This window comes from Molossus molossus, unplaced genomic scaffold, assembly GCF_014108415.1.
Source record: "Molossus molossus isolate mMolMol1 unplaced genomic scaffold, mMolMol1.p scaffold_m16_p_22, whole genome shotgun sequence".
NCBI classification, from domain to species: Eukaryota; Metazoa; Chordata; class Mammalia; order Chiroptera; family Molossidae; genus Molossus; species Molossus molossus.
The window spans coordinates 37717754-37740903 of NW_023425358.1; the positions used below are offsets into that span (position 1 = coordinate 37717754).

Below are 23150 nucleotides of genomic sequence, written 5' to 3' on the forward strand. Positions count from 1 at the left end.
CTTGCCGCAGACGTTGCTGGGTGGCGGGGGCTGCTGTTCACACACGGTTTCATCTCTTCCCCCAACCACATGGAGTTCTCGCTCTGCCTGGACTGCTTCTGAATGTTGGGGTCACAGGGTCTTGCCCTCGACCGCCTCCCTGTACACATGCCCCCCCACGTGCAGGCTCCCAGCTCCGGCCACCCCTGCCGCCCTGCCGTGAGGACTCTGCCGTGGACGGCCGTGCGCAGCCCCCCGACGGTCCCTGCGGCATCTTAAATTCCACCGGTCGAAAGCACCGGCCTCACTGTCACGAACCTCCAGTCCTCCCCAGTGGCCCCTCCAGCCCTCTCCCGCCAGCCTGGAGCCCCGGACCACCCCCTCCTCGGTGTCTTAGGGAAGCGCCAAGCCCCACCTTTAGTGACAGGACTGAGGGTCCGGTGTGAACCCTTCCCCACCGGCCCGCCCCTCAGCTCACGCCGCAGTGAGCACGGTTACGCGGCGCAAGGGGGGAGGGTGTTTTTATTTTTTAATCTTGGGAATTCCCAAGTGGCCCCGGCTCCCACAGGGCTTCTGGGCGAGCCGACCAGAAATCGCTCGCCCCTGCCCTGCCTCCGAGCCGCTGTCCCCATTTCCAGGGGGATTACTGGAGGCCACTAAGCATTGTGGGAAACTCCCTGGAGTGGCCTTCTCAGGGGGCCTCGCGTATGAAAGCTCAGGCCCAGAGGTAGCCGCCTCCTGACCAGACAGTCCCCTGCTGCCCCGGGCTCCTCGCCCGCCTGAATGGGCCACTTCACAAAAGCATTCGCCGTGGGGTTCCCGGAGGCCGCGCGGCCCACAGGTGAGCATTGTTCCCGGATTATCTGCGGCCTCGGAGGAGGCCCCGTCAGAAGATGATAAACAGCTCTTCACGGGTCGCACAGGTCAGTGAGAAAATGGGGTTTGATTGACACACACCCTGGCCACCCGAGGTTCTCAGGAGGACAGTTGCCAAGGAGAACAAGGGCCGGTGCTCCACCGCGCCCCGCCTGGACTCAGTGCCTGAGGGGGGACGCCCTCGCTGCTGCCCCTCGCTCGGCCGCAGGCGGGGTCCTCCCACGCCCTGCGCGGAGAGAAAACCCGGACTTTTTTAAACGGCTTGCTCAGCATCACACACACCCTAAAATGCACCCAGGGTAGAGGCTGCCTCGGATGGTTTTCGTGCATTTACGGTGACGCAGCCGTCGCCACAATCCAGGCCGGACGCGGGTCTGCTTCCATCGGGCCGCCCCAGACACCGCCTGGGTAAGCAGCCTGGAGCTGGCTTCTTCCTTCCCTTCGGGGAGTGTCCGTCCCGCCCACCGCAGGCCGCTGCCTGGGCCGACTGCGCCTCCGGGTCTAGGGTTCCCAGCTTCGGAGACGCTGAGGCTAGAACTGCCGGGAGTGTGTGCCTACAGGTCTGTGCGAACATTTATTCTCATTTCTCTCGGGCAGACACCTGGGCGTAGAATCCCTGGGTCGTATAGACTGTGGCGCTTTTGAAGAGACTGCCAAATCTGTTTCCAAACAGCTGCACTATTTGGGGTTCCCAGCAGCAGCACCCGAACCTCCAGGTTCTCCACATCCTCACTCACTCGGCCAGGCCCCTGCCTCCCACCCCTGGGGGACGACTTCTAGTCTCTGGACGCGTCCCTGATTCTGGGAGCTAGAGTCCCACTTAGGAGGTTACCCCTCTCTCTGCCCCTCACTGACCCACCTGAGGGAGGACTTCTTGATTATTAAATCGGTTGCAAGATGTCCGTGCAGGGGTGGCCACATTCATGCCCGGTGTGCGGCTCCTCCTGGGTGCTGGCGGCAGGGCAGCTGAGGGGCGGCCGCTTCTCAGCCAGGGCTGCCCCATGCCCGCCCGCCCCGTCCACACACTCGCAGCCGCCTCCCAGCAGTGAGGTGGACACAGCTGCTTCCACCCAGGTGCTTCATGTATCAGTAGTCGGAATGAAATGAAATGTTTCTTACACTCGTGTGTTTTTCGACACTGGGAAGCAAAGCAATCCTGGAGAGCCGTCAACGGGAGAAGACAAACCCCCTGAGACATGATGATTTTATTCTCCGGATAGATCCCTCCCGGGTTTCAGAAAGTCCGGTGTGCACCACAGAAGGTACCCGGGGCGGCTCACTCCATGCAGCCAGGTCCCTCGTCTGAGGGTGAATTCTCCACGCCGACATCTGCCCCCACCGGCTGCCTGCGGGTGCCCGGCACAGAGCACGACCTTCGGGGCTCCTCCACCTCCTCACGCTCCGCCCCGGTGCAAACGGCCCGCGTCAGCGGAAGGTCATTTAAAAATCATATGGCAACGTGAGCAGTTTTGTTTTTAATCATTCACGCTTCATCCTCCAGCCTCACGCTCGTTTCCACGGACAGAAGTGGGTTCCAAGCTGGAGCACGGCACACGCCCCCGGGGGCGGCTCTGCGGTAAAAGACCTGAGTTCTGAAACGCCTCCCGCAGAGGCTGGCCCGCGTGGAATGGCTCCGAACAGGCCTCGGAGCTGACCGCCCGCGGTCTTCACGAGAACACGCCAACGTCGTTCGTTTTGCCACAAATGAACGGAGGCGCGAAAACGGGGTGGAATGCAGATGGGCCCCGTCCGCTCGGACGGAGAACGTGCACCGTGGGGCCCAGATGCAGCCGGCTTGGGCATGACGGCGGCGGTTCCGCCCGGTGGCTCCGAGCGCCTTTCCCGCTGAGCCCTCCAGAGGGACCGTGGTCCCGGGGATTGACAGGCACCGGCTTCTGAGAGTGTTTTGGGCCACAGACACTGTGCCGTGTGACAGCCCTGGAAGGGACAGACCCACGGGCCCACGCCACAGAGTCGCGGGTCTGGAAAGCCCTGCCGGCCCTCGAGGCCACGCACAGGGAGGCCACGCACGGGGAGGCCACGCACGGGGAGGCCACGCACGGGGACTGTGACATGTCCTGCTCCGAGGGGACCGTCCTGCAGAGGGTCAGCTTCACCTGGACAGCCCTTCGCAGTACCGGACGGCCAACCGGGAAGCCAGGGCCTCAGGCACCAGCTAACCCGACATTCCTCCTGCAGGTGGGAGCTGGAGCACGCAGGACACAGCCAAGAGGAAGCACACCCGCCCTCCATCCTCCGCCTCCGCCCTTCGCCCTCCAGCCTCCGGCCTCCGCCTCTGCCCTCTGCCCTGCACCCTGCGCCCTGCAACCTGCGCGGGAGGCCACCCGCCGAGCCTCGCGCTTCGACGCACCAGATGTATAACAGGAGACCCCGAACCTGCAACTCACCACAGACCACAGACCCGCACTCGACCTCAGACACCGGGCAGTGTGAGCGGGAGGGGGTGTCCGGAAGCTGTGGAATCTGGCCGTGTCCAAGGTCTCAGGCCGCCTCGCTCACAGACGGAGCGGGGGCAGCACCTGGAACGCGCTGGTGGACGTTCGGGGAGCCGGGCGTCTCCCTGCTCCGGTGAACACACCCCCCCGTGGGAGTTCTCGGATCTCCGGTACCCGCTCCCGCCTCCCGGCTCCTCCCTCTGTGAGGACAGACGGACGCAGACCCCCAGAGGGTCTTTGGCTCCAGCCAGTCCTCCATCCGCAGTGTTCGGCGGGTCACCTCGTCTGCCCTTCCCGCCCCAAGCCCCACCTGCACCTCGGGCCTCCTGCAAACCCGCCCGGTCTCACGGTTCCACCTACGTGCAGCCTCCGAGGAAAACCGTCCCCAGTAAGACCCCAGCACTCACGCCCTCGCGACGGGGCTCGTCTGAACGGCCCGGTGGCGCCAACAGCCAGGGAGATGGTCCCGGGTCCGGGGTCGCTGCCCCAGGGGCCCGCCGGGCGTCCACAGGGGACCTTTCCCAGGAGGAGAGGGTGCCTGCCCGGCTGGCGTTACCTCTGCGGAGATGCTGCCCGAAATACCCTGCTCACGACTCGCTTTCCCATCTGACTGGAGCCGAGCGCTGAGGGGCGGCAAGTGGGAGGCTCCAAGCGTGAGTCACGTCTGAGCCAGCAGCTGTGGCCGCGGTCAGCTGCCCGCGGTGGGCGCCGGCCTCCGCCCGCGGGACCAGCCTCTCAGCCAGCCGCCGGAGCCGCCCCGCAGCCGCGCCGTCTCCTGGGTCCCGCCGTGGCAGGCTCGTGTCCCTCCGTGGATCCCACCACGCGTGTGTTCCACTCGGCTGCCGGCAAAGCGGTGTTTCTGCTGTGCCCTCGCCAAGGCCCTCGCCTCCTCCCTGGTCCTCCTCTTCCCGTCTTGTCCGACATGGGAGGTGGGCGGCACCGTGAGGACATCAGATCAGACCGGTTGTCTGTACACGAGCTGCTGGGGCTTTTGTTTCGTCAGCGTGAAAGTCCACGTCCTTAGGATGGCCCCCAGGGCACTGAGTGACCTGGTCCCCACCCTCCTGGCCCCAACACATGCACACGCGCACACACACACACTACAGACTCTGACCTCGCCTCCTGCCAGTTCCTCCACCAGCCTCCAACAAACCTCAGGACCTTTGCACGTGCTTCTTCCTCCACTTGGAACGTCGTCCCCCAGAAATCCAAATGGGTCACTCTCTCCCCTGTGCCATGTCCCTCAGAGGTCACCTTTCCGACAGAGCTTCCCTGGCCACCCCGTGTGCAGAGCGCTCTGTCCTCTCGAGACGCGCTCCGGACCTTGAGCGCCCCTGGCACACGATGTGTTTTACTCGGTCGTGTTGTTTGTTCCCCGCTCTGGACAGCAAGCACCGCGGGTGCCGGGACTTTACCTGGACGGTTCGCCGCTGTGTCCCTGGTGCACAGGTGTCCTGTGTTTGAGTGACGGCTGCGTGTTTCATGAAATAAAAACGGAGGGGAGCTCACACGTCTGTGCCGGAGGGCGGGACACGGCCTCACGCTCCCCGTGTCAAAGGGACACAGCCCAGGACGGGAAGGGAGCAAACCACGGAGGCAGTTAGGTGTCTGGGCTGGTGATTCCTGTGTCAGCAGCTCGGATGGACAGGGACCAGCGGCGGGCCGGAGAGCAGGGCCTTCCGACCTTCCTGGTCTGCCCAGACCACAGGGCCCTGCTCCCTTCAGGGACAGGCTTGGTTCCCTTCTCCCAGATAATTCTCCAAATGCCACCGCAGCCACCCAGGTGCCCCAGAATCTTCTGAAAGCCCACGCGCACTGGGCAGGGGAGGAAGTTGCCCAATCTGTCCTCGTGGGTCTGGATCTTGCTGCCCATCTTGCACTCGGCCTGCCTCCTCCGGGGTCTTAGCAACCATCTGCCGAGCTGGGCAGCCCCCGCCCCATCCAGTGGAAACATCCGTCCACAGTCCTGACAGCTCTGAGCAGAGACCCAGAAAAACCTGCCGCCACCTCCCACTGAACGGCCGTGATGCCACATGAATCCTTTCTCTTCTCTGCGAATGCAAGCGAGCCACCTGTCTCCTCCAGCAGCAGGGCGCACGGCCACGCCGCCGCAGCCACGGAGCCCACGGAGCCACCAGGACGGGCGGGAGCAGGAGCGTGGGGAGGTGCGGCCAGGCAAGGCGCCCACAACCACGCCCCAGCTCCTCGCCTGGCTGGCACACCCAGGCTCACCGTCTGGGGGCAGCGAGGCCAGACCCGGCAGCCACGGGTCTGGAGCCACAGTCGCGGTGCAGAAATCATCTCCACAAGCTCCTCTCCAGGACCCCCTGACGCTCGTTATTTCCTCGTTCTGGTGTCTGAACATCCGTTTCCAGCCTGCTCAGAATCCAGCAAGGGTTACGGACTAAGGAAATCCCACTGAGGAAGACTAACAGAAGATTAGTACGGAGGACAGATGCCTTGGAGCATGGGGGGACACCCCTATTCATAAGTGCTGGGGAACCTGTCAGATCGGCCATGCGTTCAGAGCCAGAGACTGAGCACAGCAAAGCCCTGACTCAGCTGGTCGGAACAGCACGGTCGGGGGCTCCTGGCCCGGCGCTGCTGGGGACGGGGCCGCAGAGGCCGCAGGAACGACAAGTCACGTGATGTGAAAAGTCTGTCAAAGACCTAAAATAATGACCATGGGTAACAGTGATTTTCTTAGCAGAACACTTTATTAATGGATATGCAATAAAAGGCCTCCCCAAACATCTCTCCAGAAATGACGAGGCAGGAAGTAAATGCTTTTTGTGTGCTCGTTTCTTTTTGGTCCTCGGGGAGCTTTTCCTTGTAAACACCAAGTGTCTGAAGACACAATAAAAGACAGCAAGTGAACCTGTAAATATATTTTGAAAGTCTGATCTCAAATAGGCACAAGAGGCTTCGACGTACAGAGATGTTACCTGATCAATGACCTACATATCTAAAGAGAGATCAAAAAAGCATTCCCGTAACGTCAACTATAAACACACAAATCCAGTGAGTACTTCAAATCTAGGAAAAACGACTCGGAAAAACACAGCAAGGATCCCCGTGGGAGGTGAGGGCCGACCACCAAGAGGACGTGGCCGGTGCGGACGGGCCCCCAGCGCCAGGCTCCTGGCCACGCGGACGTGATCACACAGACCCACACGAGCACCAGAGGGACATCAGCACAAGCATGATCTCTCGGCAAACATCCCCGAGACGAGTTCGGGCCCCGCGCAGGCCCCTCGTGAGCTGGCCGCGGGCAGACCGCTAAAGGCCTTCCAAGTGTATGCTGGAGGCCCCTGAGAGACTGGTAGGCAGTGATCAGCAAGTAGGTAAAACGCATAAACGCAGACTTGGATCGTAGCTAAGCAGTTAGCTGTACAAATTATGAGTGAGTGGGATTCGTAATTGTCTTAAGGAACACAGTTCGCACCGTGTGGAACCGGGTATCTCTGCGCGTCCTCAAACCGAATGGTGTGGCCACGTGGCCACATGCGTCCACAGCCAGGCCAGAAACCACCAGGGGTCACTCTCTCCGGTGTGTCCTGCATTTAAAATGTGAGCCAGTTGCTGATGGGCATTCACTTGTAACATTCATACATTTCGCAAGTCCAAAGCGTGTGGTTATAATAAAAACATTCATGAGCGATAAAAATGTTCCATTATCACAGACTCCTACGAGCTTTGGGAAACAACTTGTAAAGTCCGGCCCCACGGTTGGTCTCTAACGAGAACACTGACGTGATCTGCACAATGGTTTGCGTCGAGAAGAATCACTTGGTGTCTGGAAATAACTTCCTTGAGTGGAGAGAGCGGTGGTCTCGGTCCCCGGCGCCGCCTCCGCGTCGCTTTGCTGATGTGAACGGGACACCCAGGCCTTGTGTCAGTGAGCAGAGACCGTGGTCCCCACAGCACAGTCACGGATTTGCCGTCTGGGGACTGGAGCGGGCAGAGGACGGCCGAGACGGGGCCGGGACTGTGTGGGCCTCGGGCACCTGCCACCTCATAGACACCGCGACGGGGCCCGAGACGGGCGCTTGGTGCGGCCGCCGTCATCCACGCAGACAGCGGACTGTAAACATCGGCCAACGGCTCTGACAGGAAGCCCCTATTTCTTTCCAAAGGCAACATTTAATATATAAAAAAATGGAGTAAATTAAGGTGTTAATATATTAAAGTTAATTTATAAACATTTAAAATCATAGATATCTTACAAAACAGCTCTGTGCTAATAAAAATTATTTATGCAAACAATAAACACACACAAATTAAAACAGTACAAAATGCCTCTTAATTGGCTGGTCGGCGGGGAGGAGGGAGGGAAGACGGTCTCGGATGAAATCTAACGGCTTCAGAACATAAAACAGTCCTAATTAAACTTTACACACGTCTTCTTAACACTGAAATATAAAAAAAAAAAATTGAAAATTTCAGTAATTCCTTATTTTAAGGCCAGCGGAACAAGTGTGACGTTGCGCGAGGTCTGTGCCGTGTCCCTGAGTCCGAGGATGTCTGGGTAACTCGTCACATCCTTCCGGAAGCTTCCAGGTCTTCACCGAACGACACTTGTGTTCCCCTAGAGAGTCAGCACTGGGTGCCACACGTCACGCTGTCTGGGCCCCCTCGGGGAACGGGGTGCCGATTCGCCGCAGGTGTGGGCTGCCTCCCAGGGCCATGGGCCTCGAGCTGTGGTTGCTATGGCGATGTTGCTGCTAGGACAATTCCAAGGATAACTACACAAATGATAATGAACATCATTTTCTGCAAGATAAAGAAAAACACTAATTACTTTGCAAGGTACCGAGGGAAAGAAACCGCCGGTCCCTGCCTCTGCCTTGCACCTGGAGGTCATGTGAATCACACGCCGTTTCAAGGAGGGACCCACAGGTCACCCACACGAGGGCGAGAAGGGACACTCACAGGCAGAACACTACGTGACAGACACGCACACATGAAACTGAATCAATAAACTACAGGTGGGCCCTGGCCGGTTGTCTCAGTGGTTAGAGCGTCGGCCCGCAGACCAGTGAGTCTCGGGTTCGATTCCGGTCAAGGGCACATGCCTCGGTTGCAGTTCGTCCCCGGCCCTGGTCCAGGTCCTGTGGGAGGCAGCCAGTCGAAGTCGATGTGTCCCTCTCACATCGATGTTTCTCTCCCTCCCTCCCTCCCACTCTGTCTGAAGATAAATGGAAAAGTATCCTCGGGTGAGGATTTCAAAAAATTAAGTAAATAAATAAAGGAACTACAAGGTGTCTTTCTGAAACAGCCCTGTGCTCCTGCAGGGCCGGGCCCGCGCCCTTGGCACCGTGTGCTTCCCCAGGTCAGCGCCCGCTGGTCACAGTGAGCTCCCACAGTGCTGTCGCGGGTGCGCAGCTTCGTAAAGGTCTGCGTGGCTCTACCATCGTTTGCTGGGAAGATCTCATTCCCACGTGTTTACGTCGTGGTATGATGCACGAGTCAGAGTCAGTGGTCTGTTAACTCAGCGCCCACTGCGTCCGCGGCCAGGAGCAGACCACACAGCATTCAACTTTTGTTTGGTGACGAGCGTCCGTGCACAGACGAACACTGAACCTTTGGTGTAAGAAACCGAGGGTCCCCCAGGAGCCTGCCGGCGGGGGAGGGGAGAAGCCCGGCTGGAAGGGGCACAAACTGGGAGGCTTCTCCCGAGGCTGAGCTCACACCCAGAAACCACCCAAACCCGAGGGCGTGGGCCACCGGGCCACCTGGCCACACGGCCACCAGGCCACCCAGCCACACGGCCACCAGGCCTGTGCACCTCACTTCTCCAAACGAGGTGCCCGGTCTGTCCCTGTCACTTCCACAACAGGGGTAGACTCCTCCAGGGCTACTGCCGCAGCCAGGACGCCCTGGGGTGATGATCCTGCGGGCAGGCCCTTCGGGAGGAGTGGTGGTCTGTCCACACCTAACACCACAGACTGCCCTGAGGCCCCTGTGAGCTGTGCACCCGCCCAGGGAGCCGAGCCCAGAGGGAGGCGACCCTCCCCCAGCCAGCGGACAGACGAGGGCGCGCGTGCCTCCCGCTCAGACCGGCTGACGCAGGCTGACCCCAGCTGACCCCAGGTCTCACTCAAGGGCGGCTCCCTACACAGCGGATGGAGGGCTGGGGGGCTGCTCTCGCTGCATGTTCCCAGCTTTAGCTCCAGTAGAACGAGGAGCGAATCTAGTTCACAGAACAGCGCCGGCTGTTGCAGTCGTTCAGAAAGCTCAGGTCTGAGAGATGAACTAAAACATCAAGTGTCAGGTTCTCCACTGGAGTCAACTCCATGGCTCCGGCTCCCACGCCTGGAGCAGGGCCCTGCGGGGAGGGAGACCGTCTTCCCAGGCGGGACGCAGAGGACGGTGGGGGAGAGGGGATGGCCCGGCCGGCGTGGCTCAGCGGTTAGAGCGTCGGCCTGCGGTCCAGAGAGACCCGGGTTCGGTTCCCGCTAAGGGCACGTACCTCGGTTGCAGTTTGTCCCCGGCCCTGGTTGGTCATGTGGGAGGCAGCCACTCGATGTGTCCCTTTCATGTCGATGTTTCTCTCTCTCTCTCCCTCCTACTCTGTCTGAACAAAATATCAAATAAAAATGTGCTCAGGTGAGGATAAAAAAAAACAGTTTAGAACACAGGACGCCGGGAGACAGGTGCTGCTGTCTGCCTCCCGTCCCCGTGGCACCAGGGAACCCAGGCGCTTTCGTGAACCACGGGAGGCGGCCTGGCCTAGACGTGAGGGGCGGGCAGCCCGGCGCTCGGGAGGGCGCCAAGGGCCTGGGCAGGCGTGTGGTCTGGGCAGAGGGGCAGGCGCAGGGCAGGGCACCGGCACTTACCGCCGCGACGCAGGGCCGGCGCTGACGCTGTCCACGCCTCACTTGCCGACGGACAGGCCGATGACCAGGACGAGCAGGGCGACCAGCAGCACAGCCGCAGCCACGATCACCCACTTCTTCTGCCAAAGGAGAGAGGCTGGTCTCCCGCCGCAGGAGGCCGCACGCGGCTCAACTGCAACCGCCCACCAGAACCCGTTTACATCGCCGTTACAGGACGCCCGACTGATTCCCTCGGACAGTTCTTATTCTCGGAAAGAGTGACTTTTCATGTGAGGCCAGAGTCCTCGGGGCAGAGGGTTCCGGTGTCGGCAGTGAGGGGCCTGCACCATCACACCGTCTGATCAGCTCCTGGCGAACTGACCGGTTCCCGTTCAGAGCTATCGGCCAGCCCAGCCCGCGAGATGTTCGTTCTGTTGTTGGCCGTTAGACCCCGTGCTGCTCCCGCCCCACAGACCCCTGGTCTCTCGGGGGCCACAGCTGCAGGGGAGAAGGCGGGAGGACAGGAGGGCAGCCAGCCCCTGCGGGACGGAGACGCGGCAGCACCCCAGCCGAAGGAGCGCGGTCGTGGCTGTCGGACATTCAGAGCAGAGAGCAGCAGCCTTCCAATTGGGCCACATTTTCGACAGCCGGCACCCAGGTGAGGCACAGACCCGGCTCCCAGAGCGGCTGACCGGCAGGTGCACCCCTCACCTTCCTGAACCAGTGAGCCCTGGGACTGTCCACCAGACCCACACGCCGCGCAGGCTCCGCGGACGGCTCTCCCAGGGAAGACAGGGCTGCACCAGGGCCTCGTCCCCTCGCGCTGCTTCGAGGTTCAGCGCCCGACCGAGTGATAACCCAAAGCAACGGGAGCGGCACCACACCCGGGACCACGAGCACCTGCCACGGGCTGGCGAGGGAGGCGGGGCTGACAGCGCCCCGGGGAGGCCGGACGTCACCACAGGTGCGTCTGCACGGGGCGCCCGCTCCTCGCTGTCCGGACCCTGCAAGTTCTCTGGTCCAGGCCTCTGCTGAGCTGGCTGGACCCTCCCAGGCCGGCCCCGAGCCGGCAGGCAGCCGGCTGTCGGGGGAGGAGGAGGCTGGCACCCCGGAAAGCCTGGATTTGGTCGGTCGAAGGAGAAGCGGGACTGGGGGCAAGGACGCCATGGCGCCCACACACCGCCCGACCCCATCGCAGCCACTGCGTGCTCCCGCTGTTTTCCTAGGAGAGCTTCCGCTCACACACATGTGCGCACACGTGCACATGCACACATATGTGCACACACGTGTGCACGCGCACACACTCATGCACGTGTGGCAGAAACACTCCGTCTCATCGCAGAGCGTGACCGGGACGCTGCGCAGCACCTCAGGCCCAGCCTACAGTAATGCCTGAGAATCACGTGTTCATGGCAAAGGCTGTGTAATCACTGGGTTTTAGGAGAATTTCCGATCCCTTTAGTTTGTTTCCCTCCAAATAATGACCCGAGAAACAGAGAACCCTGGAATGAACCAGATCCAACCTAGGAAAGGGGGACGCGGGACCCCGGTTGTGAGGGGTCGTAATCACTAAGAACACAGACGGGTTCACGGTCAACGTGATTTATCCAACAAACTTCAAGCTTCTCAGCAAAAAGAATTACTTGCGTTTGAAACCAGAACGTTAAGGAAGTTTTATTGCCTGGAACACCCGCGGAGTCGCTCACATCAGCATGACCGCTGGAGACAGCGAGGAGGAGGACGCACTCACCCGCCGCGCTCTGCTCTGGTACTTGGTGGCTCTCTTGGTCTCCTCCTTGGCCTGCTCCACGTAGTCGGCAGCGCTCATCACGTTTCTCTCTATGTTGTTGATCATCTCGCCCTGCGAACAGAGTCTCACACTTAGACGCTGGCGTCATCGCGTCCTCAGACCTCACGGCGAGCATGGAATGGATATGGTTTCCGACATTCACAGAACGATGAGACCGTTACAAAGGCACTAATACAAAGGAATCAAAGTCAATGGCTACTTTAAAAAGAACTGAAAGAGCCCTGGCCGGTTTGGCTCAGCGGTTGGAGCGTCGGCCCGCGGACCAGTGAGTCCCGGGTTCGATTCCGGTCAAGGGCACGCACCTCGGTTGCAGTTTGTCCCCGGCCCTGGTCGGGTTGTGCGGGAGGCGGCCGGTGGATGTGTCTCTCTCACGTCGATGTTTCTCTCTCTCTCCCTCCCTCCCCCCTCCCGCTCCATCTGATGATAAACGAAAAAGTGTCCTCGGGTGAGGATTAAAAAAACAAAACAAAGAAATAGAAATAAGACAGAGGGGGGGGAACGGGGAGGAGAGCACGGGTCACCAGCGGCAGGCCCGGCGGGTGCGCGGCGTGCGTCCCCGGCCAGCGCTCGGAGGACGAGCCGAGAAGGGAGGCAGGTGCTCGAGGCTGAACTCGGATTTCACGGCAGCACAGACACAGGGACAGGATGACAGCTTTTCTACGGGCAGACGCTGCAATTTCTTTACAATGTGGGTAAACCAGGGCGAGCTCGCGTCCGACACTGAGCAGGTGAGCGGGCGGGGGTGGCGCGTGGCGGGGGGCCGGCACCTGCTCTCCTTCGCCCAGCAGTCGCCGCGCAGCGCAGGCGTCGAGAGGACAAGTGACTGGTTTGTTCTCAAGCGGACACTCGCTGCTTCCACTACGTGTTCCGCACTAGACCTGCTGCAACACAACAGATTCTCCGAGGAAACCGCGGGCGGCAAGCGCAGTGATTTCCAACGGGCCCACGCAGCCCCTCTGGCAGGAGGCGGGTGACCGAAGGCCAAGGCGGAGTCTCGCCCTCAGAGAGCTCGGTGTTCTCCGGCCGGGCTGCTTCCTCCGGACACTTTCTGACCACGCGGAGCTGCAGGCCCCTCGCGAACGGCCGCCGGCCCGCCCGCGTCAGACCCCCGTGCTCGCTGGTCCCCCCTCGGGACACGTCCTGACCACGCGAGCTGCAGGCCCCTCGCGAACGGCCGCCGGCCCCCCCGCGTCAGACCCCCGTGCTCGCTGGTCCCCCCTCGGGACACGTCCTGACCATGCGAGCTGCAGGCCCCTCGCGAACGGCCGCCGGCCCCCCCGCGTCAGACCCCCGTGCTCGCTGGTCCCCCCTCGGGACACGTCCTGACCACGCGAGCTGCAGGCCCCTCGCGAACGGCCGCCGGCCCCCCCGCGTCAGACCCCCGTGCTCGCTGGTCCCCCCTCGGGACACGTCCTGACCACGCGAGCTGCAGGCCCCTCGCGAACGGCCGCAGGCCCGCCCGCGTCAGACCCCCGTGCTCGCTGGTCCCCCCGCATCCACACACACGTCCAAGGTCAAGCTCCTCAAAACACAGTGTTCTTCTGGGGCCCGAGCCCTGCGCCTCAGGGCCCCCCTGCTGCCCAGGCCGTCACGGCAAATGAACGGCCAGGCGGGGCCTCCAGGGGCCGGTTCCTGCCCACCCCCGGATGACACGCAGCTGACCCAGCGTCACGGGGGCTGGTGCCGACGCCCCACGCCTGACAGTGCAGCGGCTGCATTCACCTGAACCCCACGGAGCTCCCCAGAACTGCACCAACGCTTCAGCCTCTCACAGGGTCGTGCCCACCTGCCCACCTGCCCACCCTCCACCCCGTGTGCTGGACGAGGTCGCACACGTGCCAGTTCCAGGCTCTCCGCCCACGGGGGGGGGGGGGCTCCTCCGGGCTCGTTCCCTTCCCCACGCCTTCGTCACTCCAACGTGTGCTCCTTGTAGGAACACAGAGTCCGGAGAATGAAACCGGACGCCCCCGCCCGTGCTCACTATACCGTCTGTGTGTTTCTTCCCTGCTGTGACGACTTCCACGTCGCCGAGCTCGTGGCATGTGCACACGTATGTGTACTGCGTGTATATTTACTTATACACGTGTGTGAATATATACACACATAAGGCCCTGGCCAGGTTGGCTCAGTGTTTAGAGCATCGGCCTGCGTACCATGAGTCACGGGTTCGATTCTGGTCAAGGGCACGCACCTCGGGTGCAGTTCGGTGCCCGGCCCTGGTCGGGGTCGTACGGGAGGCAACCGGTCAGTGTCCCTCTCACATCAATGTTCCCCCTCCCCCCCGTCTGAAGATAAATGGGAAAATATCCTCAGGTGAGGATTTAAAAAATATATATGTACACACACACACACACACACACACGGGTTTATATCTCCCTCTTAATTTAAAATCCCAGCACAACATTTGCATACTCCATTAAGAATCCTCCGTGAACACGTCAGCACCCGGTCACCTAGGTCAGCTCCTACCACGCACGTTCAAGCTGCTCACAGCACTTCAGTCTCGCGTCTCAGCGACACTGCACTGACTTCTGAGTTCCGAGGCCGCAGCCCAGCAACGGCCTCCCAGGAACGCTGCGGCCAGCCGGGCGGGTTCCCAAGCCGCTGGCCGGGCGGCGGAGGGGCCGCGCTCACCTGCGTCTCCACCAGCACGGCCATGTCCACAAACAGCTCGCGCAGCTCGCGGAGGCTGGTCTCCAGCCGCAGGATGTCCCTGCGGCGCGACTCAATCTCGTTCAGCGCTTGTTTCGTGATCTGTGAGTCTGAGATGATCTGAGGAGCGAGAGAAGCCCGGTGAGGGGCTGCTGCGGACGCGGGCCCGCCGCGGGGGACGCCGCACACTCACGTCGGAGGTGAACACCGACGGGCTCCCGCTCTCCAGCATGGCCTCCAGCTCGGCGTCCGTGGTCGTCTTCCCAGCTGCGCGTGGACAGGGAAAGCCCCCTTCAGACTGCGACCACAGCTAAGTGTGGCTTTACCCCCACGCCAGCCACCGAAAGCTGAGCCGCTAACAGTGTGAACAATGTTTCGAGCGTAGCCCCTTAGGCACTGAGGAGAGACTGAGAACTGGGAAGAACTGGAAAACGCTCATGAAAACCCTTCTGACTGGAATGAAAAGTAACATCTACTCTCAGCATGAAGGAGAAACCACCACAAGAGGAAACGGGCACATAAGCTGCAGCACGTCTGTCTTCCTGGCTCACGGGAAGGGCCGGCTGAGCGCAGCAGGTTATTAGTGTCTAAACACAGACAGACGCGGATGGGAATCCACGTGTGGTCCTCAGTATTTTACCTTGAGCTTCACGGGTCAACGTGCTCTAAGAAAAAACAAACTGGCCCTGGCCAGTTTGGCTCAGCGGTTAGAGCTTCAGCCTGCGGTCCGGAGAGACCCGGGTTCGGTTCCCGCTAAGGGCACGTACTTCGGTTGCAGTTTGTCCCCGGCCCTGGTTGGTCGTGCGGGTGGCAGCCACTCGATGTGTCCCTTCACATCGATGTTTCTCCCTCTCTCTCCCTTCCTCTGTCTCCCTCCCACTCTATCTGTACAAAAAATGGAAAAATATCCTCGGGTGAGGATAAAAAAAAAAGAAAAAAGAAAAAACAAACTGACCCTGGCTATTCTCCACCGTCTGTGCCACAAGAGACAAGACGGATGACCGTTATAGTGACTGAATATCACTGGACGTGCACGGTGGCGGCAGCCGCACTCACAGCCACCAGGCGCTGGACGCAGCCCGGGCCCCGGCGCACAGAGACGAGCGTGGCCGCCCAGCAGGGACCGACAGGCCACACACAGGGATGGAGCGGGCGCCTGCCGTGTGGTCGACCTGACATGCGGGTTCGTGGCAGAGGCCGGCCACGACGCCCACGTGCCGTGACTCCGTGTGTACGCACTGCCCAGCACAGGCGGATCGCGATGAAAGGTCGCTGGGTGCCTGGGCTCAGAGCAGGGAACCAGGGACTGACCGGGGGACCAGCGCCACCCGGAGTGATGGGAACGCTCTCCAATGGGCTGCACGAACGCACAGGGTGGGGCGGGAGCGGGCTTCCAGTGCGACTCTGTGGGATGCAACTTACTGGACTATCATTCACTGACGGATTCTGGTGATTTTCCCTACGAACTGTGAACCTACTTCTGACCTGGGCACACGTGGGGGTGTTGCGCCACCCACGTGGCATTTTAGTCATGTCCCCCAAAGTTGTTGAAAGGGCGCTTAGTGAGGTTCCCGCTCAGGGCCGCACCCCATCCTCGCAGCTGAGGACGCTGCCCCTCAGGGTGCGTCACAGCTGAGGCCCCGGATCCTGGATGGTGGGCGAGCAAACCCCCTCTGCGGGGAGACGCGGGCTACACAGACGCCCTCGCAAGACAGGCTGGAGTGGGGGGTCAGTGCCGCTCCCCAGAGAGCAGAACCCTAAGCCCACGGAGAGCCACCTGCCCAGCGGGGCAGGAAGGACTGGGCACGCGACTGGGAATCAGAGAGCAAGGTGAAGACCCGCGGCCGCATCCCTGCAGGACACATGGGCGGCAGGCGCGGTGGGCCCCCCAGCGGGAACTGGGAGGAGCCGAGTCTCACTGCGTAGGCAGGACAGACGGACGGCTCTGCCGGAGCCACCATGCTCGGACGGGGGCAGCCCTCAGACAGCCGCGCTCCTAACGAGGGGGGCAGCCCTCAGACAGCCGCGCTCCTAGCGAGGGGGGCAGCCCTCAGACAGCCGCGCTCCTAACGAAGGCGCTGCGTCCACTCACTTATTTCCAGCTGGCGCAGTATCCGGCCCTTGCTCCGCTCCCGGAAGAGGGTCTGCGCTTCGTTGTACTCTGTCATGACCTCCACGAACTTCCGAGACAGCACCGAATGCTAGGGACAGTGAAAACCAGGTCAACGTGCAACGTCACTCCTTTTTGTTTTTATACTTTATCTTTATTGATTTTAGAGAGGAAGGGAAAGAAATAGAAACATTGATGAGAGAGAACATCACCCGGCCGCCTCCTGCACGCCCCCCTCTGGGGGTCAGGCCCACAACCTGGGCATGTGCCCTGACTGGGAATCAAACAAGCGATCTCTTGGTGCAGGGTCAACGCTCAACCACTGAGCCACACCAGCCGGGCTCATTTCTTCTGTTGAAAGAGATATATAAAAACATCCCATTATGAAAATTCAAACTATTAAGCTACTCTTTCAAAGGGAAAATAAGAATGACAGCAATTGCCCGGCTGGTATGGCTCAGTGGACTGAGCATCCTCCCCTGGACTGAGAGGTCCCGGTTCAATTCCTGGTCAGGGCACATGCCCGGGTTGTGGGCTCGATCCCCAGTAGGGGGCGTGCAGGAGGTGGCCAATCGACGTTTCTCTCTCACATTGATGTTTCTCTCGCCCTTCCTCTCTCTAAAAAATATATTTAAAAAAAAAAAAAAGATAGCCACTTCCTCCATAACAGAATCTATGCTGAGGACTCTCCATGCACACTGGCCGGCTTGGCTCAGCGGTCAGAGCATCAGTCCAAGGACCAGAGCGTCAAGGGTTCAGTTCCGTCAAGGGCACGTACCTGGGTTGCAGGTTCTATCCCCGGCCCCTTTTGAGGTTGTGCGGGAAGCAGCCAATCGATGTGTCTCTTTCAAATTAATGTTTCTCTCTCTCCTCCCACCCCTCCATTCTCTCCAAAAATAAAAAATCAATAGGAAAATATCCGCAGGTGAGGATTAACCAAAAGAAAGAACTCTCCGTGTATTGTCTGATTTGATTCCACAATCACCACCCCACTCAGAGGGAAGGCCGGGAGAAGTCAGGTCACCACCACGGTAGCAGCCGACCGCCCGCTCCCAGCCCAGCTCTGTCCCCAGAGCCTCGTGCTCAGCCTCCGCTGTCGGGCAGGGTCAGGTCTTCCTGACAGCAAGGTGATCAATCAACGAAGACTGCATCTTTTTAGCGCACAAACCGGAGGTTCCTCTACAGCGAGGTGACCTTATCGGGCAGCGGAAAAGAGGCACGAAGCTGTTCCGACATCCCTGCTGCCGGGGAGCTGACGGTCTAACCTGGGTCCTCCGTATCCGGGCGTCCACGGAGGTGCGCTGCCCGCCCTCATCCTGAGCCAAACTTTGTTCGATGGCTGGAAACAAACGGGAGAGTCACCTTTCAGCTAAAAATGGACGAGTCCAACGTCAAAACTCTCTTCCTTCTTACCTTTTCAACTCCTAGTAAATGTTTGGATCTCAATAATAATCATCCATTGCTGATAATATCATAAAATAAAACCAGATGTTCTGGGTTAACATTTAAGAGGAAGAACAACCTGAGCCCTGCTGGGCGCCCGTCGGGGTGAGCGCCGCAAGCCCGGAGCCTGGCATGCTGACGGACAAACGTCCTGGTGTCTCCAAACGGACAGTGCTCTGGGGAAGAGGCACTTTAAAACCTCGAGCGACACGGCGCCAGCCACAGCACGCGGCCCTCACCCAGAAACACACCCTGAACCCTGTCCTGCGACGCCACCGGGGTCTGGGCGTCCGGACCGTCCGTGCGGGGCAGGAGCGGCCGCTGGGCTGTGCCAGTCCGTCACCTCCCTGTTTCCAGACAGGGCAGAAATGTGCCGTAACACCAAGTCCTTTCCGACCTGAATGCTAGTTTGTGGAATTAAGTATAATGTGTGTTTTGCCCCCTCTGTCTGCGTCCTACGGACAGCGTAGCCGCTCAAAGCGTGGCTGTCGCGCGGCGGTGGACCCACACCCCCAGATGCAGGCACCAGAGGCTCTGAACACCTGCTGGCTAACAGGTGCCTCGGGACCCACCTTCCCGATGCCAGCGCTTAGACAAGCGTGGTAACCTCTGCCCCTCGGAGATCAGCGGTCTGCGAGCTAGCGCCCTCCCCGAATCTAAGGCTAACAGACAGCTACGCAGTCCCTGGAGCTGGTGTTAAACATCTAGGATGAGGAAGAACTTTGAAAAAAGACTTACTACCCCAAGTACATACCTACAGGTTTATTTCATTGCTCACAGTTTTAACTTTCTTAAAATATAAAAGAATAAAAAAGTATAAAGAAAAAAATGATAACCACCTACAGGCCCACCATCCAGGATAAAACAAAAGCCCAAACTTTAAACTCACACTTTAACTTGGTGCGAATTTTATTGGCAGTTTTCTTGATTTCTTTATTCAGATCTTCAAGCTCATCTTTTATTTCTTTAAAATGAGAAAAGAAAAAAAGTTGTGAGCGACATTGTCCAGCATCGGTAATGGCCAGTAAAGGTCCATGGCACGGTATCCGGCGGATGTTCGAGTGTGCGTGCGTCTGCAGAAACGCTCCTGCGGGCGGGGGTTGTCCGTGGGGTGCTGGCGGGCAGTCTCGCTGCCCACGTGAGAGAAGCCTTCTCCGGGACGAATGAGGGCTCGCACGGGAGGGGAAGGGACGCGCCCAGGGACGCGGGCTCCGTGCAGCAGGGACACCGCCGGAGCAGACCCACCCTCACAGTCTCCGAACTCACCGCGGTCAGGGGAGCACCTCCCCTGAAATGTTCACACCCTGACGCTGGTTCATTTAAAATCAGCTGCGTCCGTACCACCCTCAGGGACCCCAGGACGGCACACTCCACGCCCCGCCTTGCTGAGGCGGGAAATCCTTCCCGTCTGCTCACCTTTGCACCTGCTCCAGCCAGCAGTGTCCTCTGAACCAATCCCTGTTCAGTGTCCATCTGGACACAAACCCTCCTTCCTGTCCGACAGTGGACACAATGCGGACCCGCGTCCCTGACCGGACCGGAGCTCCACAGAGCCTCTCTGCTGGACTAGCACCTGGCTCATGGGTGGCGTCTGGGTATTCCCGCAGCGGCGCCCAGCTGAGCACCCAGACGCGGGTGCTGTAGGAGCCCACGCCCGAGGAGCGGCTGCTGGGACCAGTGTCTGACAAGCTCCAGCAAGGGCCAAGGCCTGTGTGACCCACAGTGAGAGAGACCGGCACACGGACAGACAGACACAACTTACTCCCTTCCGGGTTTGGTGCAGAAAGAATGATGCTGTGGTTTTTCTTCACTTCTTCCACATACTGAGCGATTTTATATATACTGTTCCTAATCTCCTCGACCTAGGGGGGAGAGAGGGTCATCACCGTGGGGCAGATTCTAACTTCCCATGGCTAGGAAGGGAAGGATGACGGAGGGACGTGGGTGAGTAATGACACACGAGAAAATAAAGCCATTTCCCATCCCACACTGACAATCACTTGATTAAAAAGATACACACCAGCCCTGGCCAGTTTGGCTCATCGGTTAGAGCGTCGGCCCGCGGGGCCAGTGATCCTGGTCAAGGGCACGTACCTCAGTTGTGGTTCGTCCCCAGCCATGATTGGGGTTGTGCGGGAGGCAACCAATCAATGTGTCCCCCTCCTTCTTTCTCTCTCTCTCTCCCCCTCCCTCCCTCCCTCCCACTCTATCTGAAGATAAATGGAAAAATATCCTCGGGTGAGGATTTAAAATAAATAAAAATTAAGAAGATAGCCCAGCTGGTATGACTCAGTGGTTGAGTGTCGACCCTGCACCAAGAGGTCACTGGTTCATTCCCGGTCAGGGCGCACGCCCAGGCTGTGGGCCTGATCCCCAGTGGGGGGCGTGCAGGAGACGGCCAATCAGCGTTCTCTCCCATCGATGTTTCTATCTCTCTCCTCCTCTCCTTTCCTCTCTCTCTAAAATCAATAAAGGGGAAAAAAAATTTTAAATCAATAAAGGAAAAAATTTTTTTTTAAATTAAGAAGATATGCACCATATTAAGTGATGACTATGGCAACAACCATCAATACTGACCAGCAAAACCTACGGGGCTGTGACAATGTTTAGCCAAGGCCCAGTGTCACCACGCTGAGGCCTCTGCTTCATGTTGAACAAAGCCAGAACCCTTGTTCTGTGCTCAATTTCAAAAACTAAAATCATGCAGAAGTGACCCCTGACTACACTGGGTTTAAGAATGTAAACACGGCATGAGCCTGGGGCCTGAGAGGGAGCGGGAACGGCCGGCCAGCGGGCACAGTTCCAGCGTGGGGGCCGCGCGGACCCCGAGAGGTCAGCCTGAGCGCCCACAGTGACCCTTCCCCTGTGAGCAGAGAACCCACAGGCCCTTAGCCCGAAGTCAGAGTTTGCAGAACTTCTCCAGAAAAGAGCTGGGAGCTCTATCCAAGACTGAAAATACACGCTGCGGGCTCTGGCCCGGGCGCTGGGTGAACGGGAGCTGGGTGAACGGGGAGCACGCTGGGCACACCTCACTCGGCCGCCTCCCGCCCCCCCAGGACGCCCCCTTCCAAAGGACCCCGGGGCCCTTGGTCAGGGAGCGCTGCTGGCCTTGGGTGAGGACGTCTGCAAAACCGACGAGGGAGCTCACCTGAGGTGGTGCCAGCCACCTGCCAGCCCCCCGCCACCTGCGGGGCCCCCCGCCACCTGCGGGCCCCCCGCCACCTGCGGGGCCCCCCGCCACCTGCCGGCCCCCGGCCACCTGCCGGCCCCCCGCCACCTGCCGGCCCCCCGCCACCTGCCGGCCTCCCCGCCACCTGCCGGCCCCCCGCCACCTGCCGGCCCCCCTGGCCACCTGCCGGCCCCCTGCCACCTGCCGGCCCCCCGCCACCTACTGGCCCCAGCCACCCTGGCCCGCCCATGCAGAACCTCAGCGAACGGGGTCCCTCCCCACGCCCACGGCTCCCTAGGACCAAGAACGGCTGGACGGGAGGGGCTGTGCTAATGAAACCACACCTCGGGGGAACTCCGTCTCCAACAGCAGCGACCTCGGAGGAGGGCGGGAGGTCTGACCGCCGCGCCCACGGCCTCACCTGGTGGAAGAAGTCGTCCATGAAGTGGTCCCGCTCCACCGCCACGGCCGTGTCCCCGTCCTCATCCTTGCTGCGCTGCGGGGACAAGGGCAAGGTCAGGGCTGCAGCTCTGCCCGCAGGCGCAGTGCGTGGCGACAGGAGCCGCCGGTGTCCACCCGCAGGCCAGTGTCCACCCGCAGGCCGATGTCCACCCGCAGGCCAGTGTCCACCCGCAGGCCGATGTCCACCCGCAGGCCAGTGTCCACCCGCAGGCCAGTGTCCACCCGCAGGCCGATGTCCACCCGCAGGCCGGTGTCCACCCGCAGGCCGATGTCCACCCGCAGACCGAGGTCCACCCGCAGGCCAGTGTCCACCCGCAGGCCAGTGTCCACCCGCAGGCCGATGTCCACCCGCAGGCCAGTGTCCACCCGCAGGCCGGTGTCCACCCGCAGGCCGATGTCCACCCGCAGACCGAGGTCCACCCGCAGGCCGCGGGAGCCGCCGCTGTCCGAGCGCCACGCTCCGTGAACGCGGGTCTGCAGCCAGCCACACGGCCGGGGGCAGCGGGGGGGGGGGGGTACATGGAGCCGGTAGGGGGCGCACCGCCTCGGGGATTGGGGGGTACGCGGAGCCGGCAGGGGGCGCAGCGCCTCGGGGGCAGCAGCGGGGGTACACGGAGCCGGCAGGGGGCGCAGTGCCTCGGGGGCAGCAGCGGGGGTACGCGGAGCCGGCAGGGGGCGCAGTGCCTCGGGGGCAGCAGCGGGGGTACGCGGAGCCGGCAGGGGGCGCAGTGCCTCGGGGGCAGCAGCGGGGGTACGAGGAGCCGGCAGGGGGCGCAGTGCCTCGGGGGCAGCAGCGGGGGTACGCGGAGCCGGCAGGGGGCGCAGTGCCTCGGGGGCAGCAGCCGGGGTACACGGAGCCGGCAGGGGGCGCAGTGCCTCGGGGGCAGCAGCCGGGGTACGCGGAGCCGGCAGGGGGCGCAGCGCCTCGGGGGCGGCAGCGGGGGTACGAGGAGCCGGCAGGGGGCGCAGTGCCTCGGGGGCAGCAGCCGGGGTACACGGAGCCGGCAGGGGGCGCAGCACCTCGGGGGCAGCAGCGGGGGTACGCGGAGCCGGCAGGGGGCGCAGCACCTCGGGGGCAGCAGCGGGCTTCCCGCACAGACCGCAGCCGGCCTAAGGGAGCCAGCTCCACCCTGCACACCCTGCAGAAGTGAAACTGCAGCGCTCCCTGCGGAGATGGGGCACAGAGGTCGGCAGGACCCGCACTGTCCCTGCGCCAGGCCCTCGGCCGGGCCACACCATCAGTGGCCGCTTCAGTGAGGGGGACTCCGCACAGGGCAGCTGAAGAGATAACTGGGCCAAAGCAGCCCCAGTGGCCACTGGGCAGGGCCGGATGAACTGCATTCAGACGTCCGGTACTTACCCTGAGTTCACAGTC

The 23150-nt window shown here is 61.1% G+C and overlaps 1 protein-coding gene across 5 annotated transcripts; it reads right to left on the reverse strand.

Moving 5' to 3' along the window:
• Positions 1-8003: 8003 nt before the first annotated feature.
• On the reverse strand, positions 8004-21812 carry STX2 (syntaxin 2). 5 transcript variants are annotated; one of them, XM_036276944.1, is made up of 9 exons: positions 21735-21812; positions 19907-20006; positions 19034-19108; positions 17967-18040; positions 16684-16792; positions 14785-14858; positions 14574-14711; positions 11880-11990; positions 10169-10269 (listed from the first exon to the last, which is right to left on the reverse strand). In XM_036276944.1, the coding sequence occupies exons 1-9, from the start codon at positions 21753-21755 to the stop codon at positions 10189-10191; spliced, it is 783 nt and encodes a 260-aa protein (XP_036132837.1). In that variant the 5' UTR covers positions 21756-21812; the 3' UTR covers positions 10169-10188. The 5 variants fall into 5 exon arrangements, with proteins under 5 accessions (XP_036132841.1, XP_036132840.1, XP_036132837.1 ...); XM_036276945.1 differs by having other exon boundaries at positions 10174-10266; XM_036276948.1 differs by lacking the exons at positions 14574-14711; positions 14785-14858 and adding an exon at positions 8004-8084 and having other exon boundaries at positions 10151-10266.
• Positions 21813-23150: the final 1338 nt, after the last annotated feature.

Coding starts and splice junctions, on each gene's coding strand:
- STX2 (XM_036276944.1), bottom strand. CDS start 21,755: ATGGACGACTTCTTCCACCAG. Junction 19,109..19,906: donor TGCACCAAACCCGGAAGGGA/GTAAGTTGTGTC, acceptor CTCATTTTAAAG/AAATAAAAGATGAGCTTGAA. Junction 16,793..17,966: donor CCCGGATACGGAGGACCCAG/GTTAGACCGTCA, acceptor CACTGTCCCTAG/CATTCGGTGCTGTCTCGGAA.